At 29.9% G+C, this 13,548-nt stretch overlaps 1 protein-coding gene across 1 annotated transcript; it reads left to right on the top strand.

The window, feature by feature from the left end:
• The first annotated feature begins 710 nt into the window (after positions 1–710).
• LOC149577652 (toll/interleukin-1 receptor-like protein) lies at positions 711–1,214 on the top strand. Its single transcript, XM_089797213.1, has one exon. It carries the CDS (start codon positions 711–713, stop codon positions 1,212–1,214), a length of 504 nt encoding a protein of 167 aa, XP_089653339.1.
• The last annotated feature ends 12,334 nt before the right edge of the window (positions 1,215–13,548 follow it).

Raw genomic sequence — 13,548 nt, 5'->3', positions numbered from 1 at the left:
AAATTAACTTTTAATTATCATTAAATTTAAAGAATTACATATATATGTACATTTATGAGAGATAAAATGAAATATTCCAAAACTAATGACAAACCCATTACCATGGTACCAATGTGTTTTGAAGTTATTGTCTAAGCTGACAGAGGTTCCAAAACCTATCTAAGAACAGAAGGGGGCGAGAATATTGTAAGAGTGCCTTACCACCCTCCCACAAAGCTATTAAACTTTCTTGAAATCTTTCTTGACATGAAAGAAACCCAACCTGATGTCAAGGCAAACTAACCAAGCAAAACTAAAAAAAGTAATGGAGTTGTGTAACACATGTCTACAATATAGTCCAAAGTTACTAGATATGTATGATTTACTATATTTGTATAGCAAATATCATCTTTACCACTTTCTACCATTCCATGAAATCCACACCACATCAACACATGTATAATTTATTGGCGATTACTCCAATAAAAGGAAGGATCCGCGAAAACCATAAGAGGTGGGAGAACTTTGATTAATTTTTCCGAAAAGGTAGTTTCCAGGAAAATATATAAAAATTTCATAGGAAAATTCCAAAGTAATTCTATGCTGTGTCTGACCGCGTAAAACTTTATATGTATACCCCCTTTGCCATTCCATTCCACACTGCACTGCAGCGATTGGATTTGCATACTTGTGTAGCCCGCTTGAGATCATATTTGTTAAGCGAATGAGTGATGGACTCTGAGCCTTGTACCTCCATTATTTCCCCCCATGCCAACAACAAGTTTCATGTTTTTCTTAGCTTTCATGGACCAGATGTAAGAAATACTTTTGTGGACCATCTTTACACAGCTCTCTCTGAAGCAGGGCTCAGGGTTTTCCTTGACAGCGAAGAACTAGAGAAGGGTAAAGGCATCGATTCCAGCTTGCAATCGGCAACTGAACAAAGTGACATTCTCATCCCTATTTTTTCTAAATGCTATGTAGAATCAACTTGGTGTCTGGAAGAGGCAGCGCGGATGTGCAGATCGAATGGCTTCATAATTCCCCTATTTTATGATGTGCAGCCCTGCAATGTTCGACACCCCCAGAGATATGGAGGTGCATTCGCCAAGGCGTTCGAAAAGCATTACACCCATTTAGTTCGCCAGAGTGAAAACACTATCGAGGAGTGGGAGAGAGCTCTTCATCAAATCTCTAGTTTCTCTGGTTGGTCCCTCCAAGCAGAATCCGGGTAAGTAGTTTACATCTTTTAATTGTTAAGTCAGGACGAAAGATATATGGCAGAATGGAAATAACCATTTACTGCAATATAGAGAAAAGTTATAGATTTATCGGCCCTGCGTTCCATTGACATGTATTTTACATCCTATTTTTCCTTCCTTTTAAACCAAGAGGAGTAGAAGCCATGGCCTTGCTTTCCTGAATTTAAGTAGATTTAGCGTTGTTGAGGAGCTTCTCCATTTCATATATTGAAACTTGTATTCCTTCAAATCTCATTTGGTTGGGGAAGATGAATTTGTGGCATAACCAAATTTTCGAAAACCTAGTTTTGTGGTTTGGAAAGCCAATGGTCTGTTTGGTTGACATGGAAGATGAATATACCATGGACCCCACAATATTATTTTAAAAACTGTCATAAAATTCAAAATCTGGTTTTAATTTCGAATTCCACCTTTTTATTGGAAGATGAAATTGAAAACCAGGTTATAATTTTAACCAACCAAATGCCCATGTTTTTCTACAAAACCTGGTTTTACCCCTGATAACCCGATTTTGGCCCTCATCTTCCAGCAACCAAACGGGGCCTCAGCGAGCAACTCTTCATCAGGGCTTTTGTATTTCTTACAATCATAATGTTCTTCAAATGTTCACCTCCTGAAATTCTTTCTAAGAGCCGATCCAACATTATGTCCTACTTTTGTGAAACATTAACCATGAATAGTTTCCTTTTTGTCTGCAAATCAAACTAAAATGATTGAGTAAAATCAGTTGTAAAAAAAGGAATAGAGTAGGTGTAAACCTTAATAACAAACTATAGCATGTATTATGGACCAGTGTTAAAAATTGATTTCTTTCCTCTGGTAACGGGAGATACACTATCAATAGCTAATGAATGGTATTTAATAGGGGATCTACCTTTCCCACGCCTCATAACCCTACAATCCTATCAAATTTATTTCCTTTCCCCTTCGTTTCTTTTAGATTAGTAAAACAATAGGACGTTCTTCATAAATCACAAAGAGAACACAAATTAATGGCCTTAAGAGGCAACAGGCAAACCACTTGCGGGGTATTTAAGAAGCAAAGCTAACAAACGCAATGAAAGATGCATCTTGTTTGGAATCTTTAAAAGAAAAGTCTGGAGCACATAAAAGTAAGTAACAACTTTAATTGTATGTTGGGCATATCGATCACTATTGTTATTTTTTTTACATTTATTTATCTATATTATGAATGTTCCACTTTAGATTTGGATTCCTTTAATCTTACATTATTCTCATGACAAATTAAAAAAATAGTTATATCAATACTATTTAAAAATTTATTCTAATATTTCCTTCACAAATTGATATGTTTTACTTGGTTTTAAAATTCTAAAATAAAAAGTCACCTTATCATTGAGTTTAATCTATCCCCCATCCTAATTAATATGTTAATTTTTCTTATAACTATTTAGTAATATTTATTTAATTACTATATTTTAAAAATTTAAAACTTACAACAATATAAAAATAATAATATATTTTAATATCTTAAATAAAATAATTATTTTCATATTATATACTTCATTAAAATATATTTTACTAAACTTATTATTAATTTATTTAATAATATGAAAAATTATTTCATTGTGTTATATATTGACAATAATTTAATATGAATAACTTTTTTTTAATTTATCATGAGAATAAATTTCATAACTATTTTGATAAGATCTCATTAAAAAAAATTACTTCCAAAACAAATAATATTTATTTCATCACTATATTTTAAAAATTAAAAATTTACAAAACTTTAAAAATATATCTAAAATCTTTTTAGTTATGTAAGATTGATATTTTTTTAAAAATATTATATTAAACGTTAAGAATATACAACAATGCAAACATCATCATAATAATAAAAATTATAAAGAATATCATAATAATAATGTAATAAACTTAACAAGTAATGCAAGTTTAAGTTTGACAATACAAGGTTTCACACACCTCTATCACATCTGTGCAAGTCAGAAACGGACATGTCAGAAACGCATCCACCTGGTGCAAATATGTTGCACCGTAGCCGGTGCCATTTTTGTTAACGAACACCTTCTTCGAATTCTATGAATGTCAACCCATAGAATTGGGGTAGAATGTTATAATTATACTTGTTATTGTCTAACATTTCTTTTTGGGTCTGTTTGGCTACGGGAATAGGAATACGTATTCTACAATGTGTATTCTGGAATAGAAAATGGGGCTACGTATTCCTATTCTCTGTTTGGTTTAGCCAATATTTGATTGGAATTCGCAGACCCCAAAATTTATGTTTTCTAAAATTTAAAAAAAGTGGAATAGGAATACGTATTCCAATAACACCTATTTGGGTGGAATTGCAAAAACCCCATTTTTGGGCCAAAATTGGAATACATATTCCTATTTTATTTCATATTCCAATTCCATTTTGGTGCATCCAAACGAGAAATTCAAAAATTTTGGAATCTACATATGCCTATTCCACTTGTATTCCGCTCACCAAATGAGCCCTTGTAGGTTTTACTCATGTAAATTTATCACTAGTAGAGGGGATAACTTTACATGTAGAGGATAAAATTTTGGAAGTCAATTGTACTTGAATTTAAGTTATGATGGTGCATGTTCACAATTACAATATTGTCCTTGCAATTGTGAACTAGTCCCAAAACTTTTTAAAAAGGTTGGGGGTTGGAGGGGGTTTTATGTGGGAGTGGGGAAATAGATTGCAGTGAATAGTTTGTGCATGAAAATGAATGTGAAAATAAGTGTGATTAACAAATAAGCAAGATAAATGTATAAGACTATGTGAATATATAAACAAAGATAAGTAACACTTCCATAAAATTATGTGTAAATAAGACAAGCTGATACCATAGGGTAAAAAACCTATAGCAAAAGAAAATTATAATATTTGACAATATATGTGTATATATTAAAGCATTCTCATATATCAAAAATATAGTTATATATTAAGAAAGTCATATTTGAAATCAAATAATGGTGGGAAATGTTCACAATTGAAGGATGACCTTGTTTGAAATAGTCACTAGATTAGTGAAAAGAGGGGTGAAGATAACCATATTGTAGTGAACAATTTGTGAATAAATGTGAACATAGGTATGATAAATGTATAAACAAGAGGACATGCAATTGCATCATGTGCCTATCATAATGATATTTTAGTGAAGCTAAAAATATTGTAAATTGTAGTCTTATATCATAATCTTGACATGCTTAAATTATAAGTTCGAGTTCTTCAAGTAATTATTGTAGAAATGATCTAGTAAATATTTTGACAAGTAGTAATAAGAGAAGTTTAATTATTAAGTATTTAGTAGTCGAGCTAAAGTCTTGATTGAGCTATATACATTTTGAGAGAAGATGCAATAACAATTAATAGACTACCATCAAAGTATGAAATTATCATTCATTTTAATGATCCTACTATCTTTTATCAATAAATAAATATATAGAATATTAGTTATGTAATTATATTCTATGTATATATAATTAACGTAATATGATTATATGATTCAAATGTACAAAGTATATTAGAATCTAATAGTTGTATTTATTATTATATAATATATTGTGATCTTGTTGAACTATTTAATGAGTTCGTTAAAAAAACATCAATTTTTTAAAACGTTTGGTAAATATAATTTTAGATATTTGTTCACGTATTATTATAAAAATAAAAAAATTATCACCCACATATCTTTAAAACAAATCAGACAAAGTTTATAATTGTGTCTATTTGTTAAATTATTATTATTAAAAATAGTGAATTTGTCATCACATGTCATCATAAGGAATAAGACAAAACATAATATTGATATGATTGTTGCATGAAAATGTAAAAAATATATATATAAACATAAGACAATTTATTCAATCTATTTCAATTCTTGCTTCTCAATGGTTGATGTTTTGACCTTCAAAAAGGTGATGTCATACTAATAAGACTTTAGAGTGTTGTTATCCAATAGAATTATATATAAAATAATTTCCATATTTTAAGAGAAATTAGAAAAAGTTTGAAACTTAGAAAACCTAGCAAACCTATTTTAATTGTGCATAGTTATTATCTAATGATTTGACATTAAACAAATTTGGGTGAATGCAGTAGTATCTTTTTGTGACATGAACTAATAAGACACATGTATAAGTGTTGTTCAATATGTGAATGAAGATGACTAGTACATACATACAAATGTATGAAAATAAATTTAATTAAGTTATATAAATACCATAAGAGAACAAGAGATGCAACACATCAAAGTTCCTACCAATAGTCTAGTTAGTCCAAAATAGATAGAAAGGTAATGATACAAATGTGAATCAATACATGGAGGTACATAGGTAGAGATACATAGATAATGAGATGGATTAAGAGTGGAGATTAAAGGAAGTAAATATGTGGCTATGGAGATTGAAGGGCGAATATATATAGTTATATATTTCTAGGAAGAGGGTGATGGATTGATAGATAGAGGTGGTAATGCCTAGTGGTAGAGGTGGAGAGAGGGAGGTCAAGGTAAAGAGGAAGATAGAGGGATAAGTAGATACAAAGATAGAGAAAGTTAGAGGGAAAAATAGATATAAAGATGGGGATATACAAAAGAGGAGGAAGAGGGAGAGGAGATAGATATATACAATGAGATATAGAGATGGAGATATCACAATATCAGAAGATATATAGAGGGGAAGAGAGGGAGAGATAGGTCAATAGGTAGAGACAAAGTAAGGTAGTGATATAGATCATTCAAATTTATAGACAAATAGAAGGGTTGATATATGTAGAGAGAGGAGGGAGTTAGAGAAGTAGAAAAAGATATAAAAAGTGATATATAAAGATAGCCTTAGGATATGTATTTAGAGAAATAACTATGGGAGATTAATAGCCCTTACAATCCCATAGGATTCTTTACCATACATTAGCCTATGATTAGGGGTCGTAAGACCCCTTACCATACATTAGTGTATGGTAGGGGGTCCTAAACATTGGTATGAGGTCCTAGGACACATTACATAAATACAAAGATGGGGTTATACATATATGGGGGGGTGGTTGGCGGGGGGCGATAGAGATATATATACATTGTGTGTGTGTGTGTGTGTGTGTGTGTGTGTGTGTGTGTGTGTGTGTGTGTGTGTGTGTGTGTGTGTGTGTGTGTGTGTGAGAGAGAGAGAGAGAGAGAGAGAGAGAGAGAGAGAGAGAGAGAGAGAGAGATCGTGTATAGACATATAGAGATAACATGGTTGATCTATATAAAGAGGAGGGATTCAAAGAGATAACCTTACAATATATATTTAAAGTAAGGATTAGGGGAAATTGGTAGTTTAATGTTGCATTAGGAATCTATAGATTTTGACAGTAGAATAACATAATTTAGATAGTTAAAATTTGTATGTAACTTCAAGCATTTATCACTCGAAAATTGAAAGATCAAAAAATAAATTTAAAATTATTGTACGATAAATTCTACTTGAAGTCAATATTTAAAAATATATTGACCTAATTGTTAAATAGCTAAAATTGGTACCTAAACAATTTTTTCAAATCTATTTAACATATCAAACAATATTAAAATTAATTGGAAAATAAAATCAATATTAAGAGGTTTTTTTTTTAAAACTAGATTCTTGTCAGTGATGTAATTGACGTTCATTCATTTTCTAATCATTAATCAATGTGATGTAACTAACATAGGATTAGGTAGACGTATAATATATTTGCCTTATTCTTTTTAATATAATTTGTGACATCATATAGAGTTTAATTAAAACTTATTCTCAACATGAAATCATTTTAGATTTATATATTGTTTAAATTAATCCCATTAAACAAGTATTCCATGAATATTAACATAAATTAGGTAGCACTAATACCACTTTTTAGAGTAATAAGATATTTTTGTTAGGACTAACAAGACAAAAATAGAAATTACATGCAAATATATCCAATATCAAAAAATAATAAAACATAGAAGAGAACACAAGACATACAAATTTAACATGGTTCACCCAATCCTTGGGCTACATCCACCAAACAATGAGTCCAATATTTTTATTATCTAGTGATTACAATTTTTAATCCATTACAACTCAATACCACCGCAAGAAGCTACTATCTCATCACATATTATGAAATCCCTAACCCTAACCTATTTTATACAAGCTTTTGTTGCTTACAAAATTAGGGTTGGATAATTTTTACAAGTTAACCTAAAAATAATGGTGGGTCAACCTTAAAAAATGGTTGATGAGTCAACTCTAAAATCCTTGACAAGTCAACCGAAAAAATAATAATTTGTGGAGATGCGTCGAACCCTAAAGATTTTATGAAAAGTGTATAGTACTTCCCTGACCAGTCACCACATATCAACAATCTCCCACTTGGGGAGTAATCAAGCTCCACACTAAATCACGTCCCACTTAGAGACTAGTTGTATAGCAATACTGCAACCACATGAGGTTCCCATTGGATCGAACCACCCTAGACTTAGTTATTCCTTTATTATGTTCAGTTTAGAAGGCCAATCGAAGTTGAAGAGGAGTTCAACTTCACCCTTGTCACTAACTATGTAAATATATGTGTTGGATTATTATCTGTACATGTATCTTGTCTATCTTTAACCATCCATCATCCAAAACTGAGAAAATGAAATGGTACCACAACTATATGTGTTTTTTCTTTGAATGTAGAGTAGAATTGTTTGCAAGATGAATGACACTCTAGCTATCTGTATACATAATTCTTTGTTAGAGGGAGTGGGCTTTAGGGGTTAGAGAGAGAGAGAGAGAGAGAGAGAGAGCTTATAAATATATTTGATTGTATATACAAAAATAGAATAAAAATACTTAATTATATATGAATTTAGTTATATAATTATAAATATATAAAACATTTAATTATATTTGAATTTATTTATATACTTATAAATATTGAATTATAAATATATATATATATATATATATATATATATATATATATATATATATATATATATATATATATATATATATATATATATATATATATATATATATATATATATATATATATATATATATATATATAACTAATTCAGGTTAAGGCTATCATAGTAACCTAACCAGGTTATGTGAATGCAATATTTTGCATTCATTCATTCATATCCCAATTTGCTTATTTTGACATGGGAACATAATTTTCAATTTAATTATCCAATTGGGTTATTTGAAAATCTAGAACCCGATCAGGCTATGGCTTGGTATTAGCCTTGGGAGTTGACCCAAAGGCTTGGGAGTTCATTTTTCCTCTAATTTCAATCCTTTAGACATGTTTTCATCTTCTAAGATGAACTCTCATCTTTTCTTTCATCAAGTTTCCAAATGATAAAGTGAGTATCTCTTAACTCACTTCTATAATCTCACATGTCTTCTTAATGTTTTTCTTTTTTGGACAACATTAACATTTTAAACTTTAATTAGTTTTACCACTATCTTCACAGTCCTCACAAACATATGTTTGTCTTGCTTTTAATAAATTTTAATATACTTAACCAAATGAACAATAAATTACATATTAGTTTTCTACTCTTCATTCTATAATTTTTTTTTTAAATATTCATTTTTTATTATTTTGATGCAAGTTATGTCCTACACATGAACAATTGCCAAAATTTCAAGATGTGGTCGCTTCGATAATTCATAAAATACAAAATATGCATCAAACATTTATTAAAAAATTCACAACTTCTACATATCACTCTTAACCATCGTCCTACTTAAGGGATTTGCAAAATACTAAATATAACTAGATCTTTTGTGCCACACACGAAAATAACTACGTTATGTTTTCTAAAAAATTTAGGAACTATTTTTCATGTGTGGAGGATTTGATCCACCTAATCTTATCCATTTTGTAAAAAATCTAATATTTTAGAAATTAGATTTATATTACTACAATTTATGTTTTTTACAAATCTTTTCAATTTGAGTAGATGACCCTCATCTGCCTTGTCTAAGTTCAAGTTTACCTAATTTAAAAAAATAGTTGTCTAGGACAATTATACCTCCCTTTTTGTACACCATCTTGGTCCACTTACCATCTTCTTGGAGTAGGGCTTTTCCCATGCGGTTTTCTCTATTTCTTCACTTCACAGGGATTTGTTTGTGATTGGGTACCTCATTAAGCCTTGTTGCCAAGACCCAAATTTTTGTTATGTATGGTAGTTTCTATGTTTTTAGCTACTCCCCAAGTTTATCTTAAAGGGGTTGTTAGAGTGATGATATTTTTTTTTATTAGCTCTAGTTTTCTTAAACAAAAATTTAGACATAAAATAATTAATTCTTTTACTAATTATTATCATGCAATCTTGGTTACTGTAATATACTCAATTTATTTGATATCCACATCTCAATTAATTTATTATAACCCTATGGAAAAATGCAATTCTTTGTTGAAAATAGTTAGAGAAGATATTTCTGATAGTCCAGGTTTGAATCTCAAAAATGTAAGCTTCCTTTTTTAGCAGTGGCAAGCAGTTAACATAGTATTAAAAATATTGTAGAAGCTCCTATTTCTAAAGAAATTCTTCACATAAGTAACATTGGGTGCAATATTGCTTGATAAAATATCAATGCATGATTTAACTAATGGATATGAAATGGAGCTCACTAATATACTAGAACATAAAAGGCATTCATTTAAAACAACACATCCTTTGATATTTGAGGCATCATCACCATAGTAAGACGTTTTGGCAGACAAAGACCATATTAACGAGTTTTGGCTAATTTATTACAGAAAAAAGGTAATTTTGAAATCGGTAATGGTTGAAGAGAATGTTGGGAATGCCTTGTAAAAGACATCTAATTCAAAATTATTTTTAATTGAAGACAAAATCCCAACTGCGAAGGTGAAGGAAACTCTAGGTGGGTTATGAAAAGTTGTGAGACATAAAGAAGTAATGTATATTATGTGGACTAACTCTATCATCTCGAAACATTTATATTAAAATAGTCAAAGGATTGTAATTTTTGTTTAATCTTCTTTTGTAGCTATATTGATTTGGCATTTACAATTTATAAAAGCTCTAGTTAAAGTCTTATTCCTATTTTCACCTTACATCTAGGCAATCTTGTCAATAGATAACCTTGGATAGTGAACGAGTTCTCTATTTATTTATTTCGAACTATTTTTTAAAATTACAATGTTCATGGTATTGGAGATTATGGACATTGTACAAAAAAATTAGTTTTTGGATTTTGTATGTAAACAAAATGCTTGAATAGCTATCTAAGCCTATAAGGATTAGTATTTGTTTTACTATTAGATTTTTTCTTTTGGTAACTATACTATATGATGAATTTATTTCCAATGATTAAAGAAAGACCAATGGATAAACATTGATGGTTGGATTGATACATAATAACAAAATAACTACAAAGTTCTTCAGGAAGAAAGTCACAAGCAAGAAAAGAATTTAAGGTATACAAAGCTACTCTGCAAGGTAGAATATTAGTGCTACTCAAAAATGAATGTAAATTTCCTTTATTACTTTCCAAAAATGCTCGATTATCCATAAAATTCTAACTCATTAATTGGAATTCAAGACTAAATGTTGGTGTCTTGTTGTGAGGGTTTCTATTTTTCTAGCTAAAGTGTATCATGAATTTAAACACTAATTATTTTCGATGATCGAAATAAAGATCAATAGATACATATTGTGAAATTTTCTCTACTATTCTTTGTTTGCTTGATTCCTTTAAGTGGATAAAATGAAGATGTTGAAAGTGTTTTGTGTTTGAAGTTTCAATCACCATGCTTTTATGCATACATTGAAGACACATTGCACTGAAAAAAAAAAAAAGATAATTTGATTGCATTAAAGTGCATATATCACAATAACAACACTAGTGGGCATTGAGTATCAAGCTTAAATAAGACTTGTAGAATTAATATGTAAACCTAATTCAAATGCATTTTAAAGGATCAAGAAAATAGATAAAATTTATGAGAACAAAAGATTTTCTTTGAGATAGTAGCTTTTGATTCTGAGCACACTACAATGGATAATGTGTAATGTTACATGAATTTCCTTTGAATTATTTCATGTCCAAAGCTATTGAATGCAAAAATTTGACTACCACACCTTTGATTGAGAGGGTTGTTAAATTCATTTTTTACGCTGTCAAATGTATCTCAAATCTATTCACATTGATTTGTTTCATAATAGAACTCTTGTAAATCTTATACTGGTCTATTTTTATATAAACTGATCTAGTTTGTTTGACATTTGAACTACAACATACTAATATTATACAAACAATAGATCAATTTTAGTTGAAGATATCTCACTTCTAATATCTTTGCCTATGTTGTTTTTTCTCCTTCTACCATCGCAATGTAGCACTATTGAGTACAACAGAGGAAGATAGGGTTCAATCCATTAGGATATGCTTCGAACAATAAACCTAGAGAAGGAATTTCACATCGCACTACTATATCTAATTCACTTGAGGGTGGCATTGGGTTTTGTTTAATTTTTTCAGCATGATCTCTATTTCAATTTAGAGCATAGTTACTAGAAATAAGAAACACAATGACTATATCTATGGGCATGTGTAGGATCATGGTCCACCAAACTATGGCCTTAAGTGGCAGTGAAAAACCAACAAATCAGGGTTATCAAAACTTAACACATAATTTTAAAGTGGTTCTACACTTTATATCAAAAAGTTGTAAGAAAATAATCTGTAGGAAATTGAATATAGTTTCTAAACTACTAGGCCTTATTTGGAGAAAAAAATATTTGATTAGTTAAAAGTTTGGATTTTAATGCAGTACTACAAAAATTTCAGGGCAAAAATAAAAAGTAGGTATATGTCTAACCACCTTAATCAAAATCAAATTATAATATTTTTAAATATAATTATAGATATAAAAAGTAGACTCATGCCCGGATGTGACACATATTTTTAAATCTTTTTATTCCAAATAAATAATTAAATTTGAATTTTCTACTATAACTTTTCCATAATAAAAAAAACTCTCGTGTCTGACCACCTTAACTAATTGAAACTGGATGTAATTAAGACTTGGTGTTGGTTTGATATGCCAACGGCTATCTTGATGATAGCCTATAGTATTAGTTTTTTTGGACTTTTTAGTTTAGTTATTCCCAGTATTATGCTGATTAGTTACTAGTTTGGTTTTTTTAAAGCTTTAGTTAGTTTTTTTGGCTTGCTTTTGAACATTGTTGGCAATGTGCTAGTTACTAGCATTTTCTTATAAGGGATAACCCCCTTGTTTTGGTCACTTTTTATTTCAAAAACTAATTGAAAAGTTTACCATTTTTTTCCCCTTGTACTAGGCAAACCATAGAATGTGATGCAACTTTTGGATTTCAAAAATGTTATACTATTTGAAAGTTATAGCTATCTTTCAATCAGTATGTCAATTAGCACTTTATAGTCATCTTCACTAAAAATTAACTAATAAATACTTATCGATCTTAGAATTTGATAGCAATTATATCGATGGAATCTTGAGAGTGTTATAAAAAAAACCCTTTTCTTTTCATTGAATTTTGATGAAAATAAAATTGTCAAATGGCTACTCGAAGTTTGAATGTCAATGAAACCTTTCTCAAACACATTTTTTGAGTTGACCAAATAGGTTTGGTAAATACCAAGCCTAATCGGGTACCTGAAAAGTGGTGGCTAAAATTCTTTCAAGAATCCATAGCTCAGCCCAAATTTTTGAATTGTTGAAATTTTGGAGGGAAACCAAAATTTGGGAAGTGTGGGCACTATTATTATTACATATGATTATGATTATTATTATTAACTATTATTATTATATATGATTATGATTATCATATATAGTAATATTATATTATTATTATATATAGTAATATATATGATTATTATTATTAAATATAATATAGTAATATATATAATAATAAATATTATTAAATATAATAGTCATGAAATGCATTGAAAGGGGTCATAGGTGAACCTATGACCCCTTACGATGCATTCAAACCAACCAAATGGGTCCCTAGGGGTCCTGGGGCCACTAGGGACATATGTTGTCATGAAATGCATTGAAAGGGGTCATCGGCTAACCTATGACCCCTTTTGACGCATTTGAACTAACCAAATGGTTCCCTAGGGGTCCTAGGGCCCCTAAAGACATATGTTGTCATGAAATGCATTGAAAGGGGTCATAGGTTATCATATGACCCCTTTTGACGCATTCGAAATAACCAAATCGGTCCCTATGGGTCCTAGGGCCCCTAGGGACATATATTTTCATGAAATGCATCAAAAGGGGTCA

The sequence above is a fragment of the Cupressus sempervirens genome, chromosome 1 (assembly GCF_028749045.1).
Source record: "Cupressus sempervirens isolate cs-2001-9-10 chromosome 1, ASM2874904v1, whole genome shotgun sequence".
Taxonomy (NCBI): Eukaryota; Viridiplantae; Streptophyta; class Pinopsida; order Cupressales; family Cupressaceae; genus Cupressus; species Cupressus sempervirens.
This window is presented reverse-complemented; position numbering and strand designations above follow the sequence as displayed.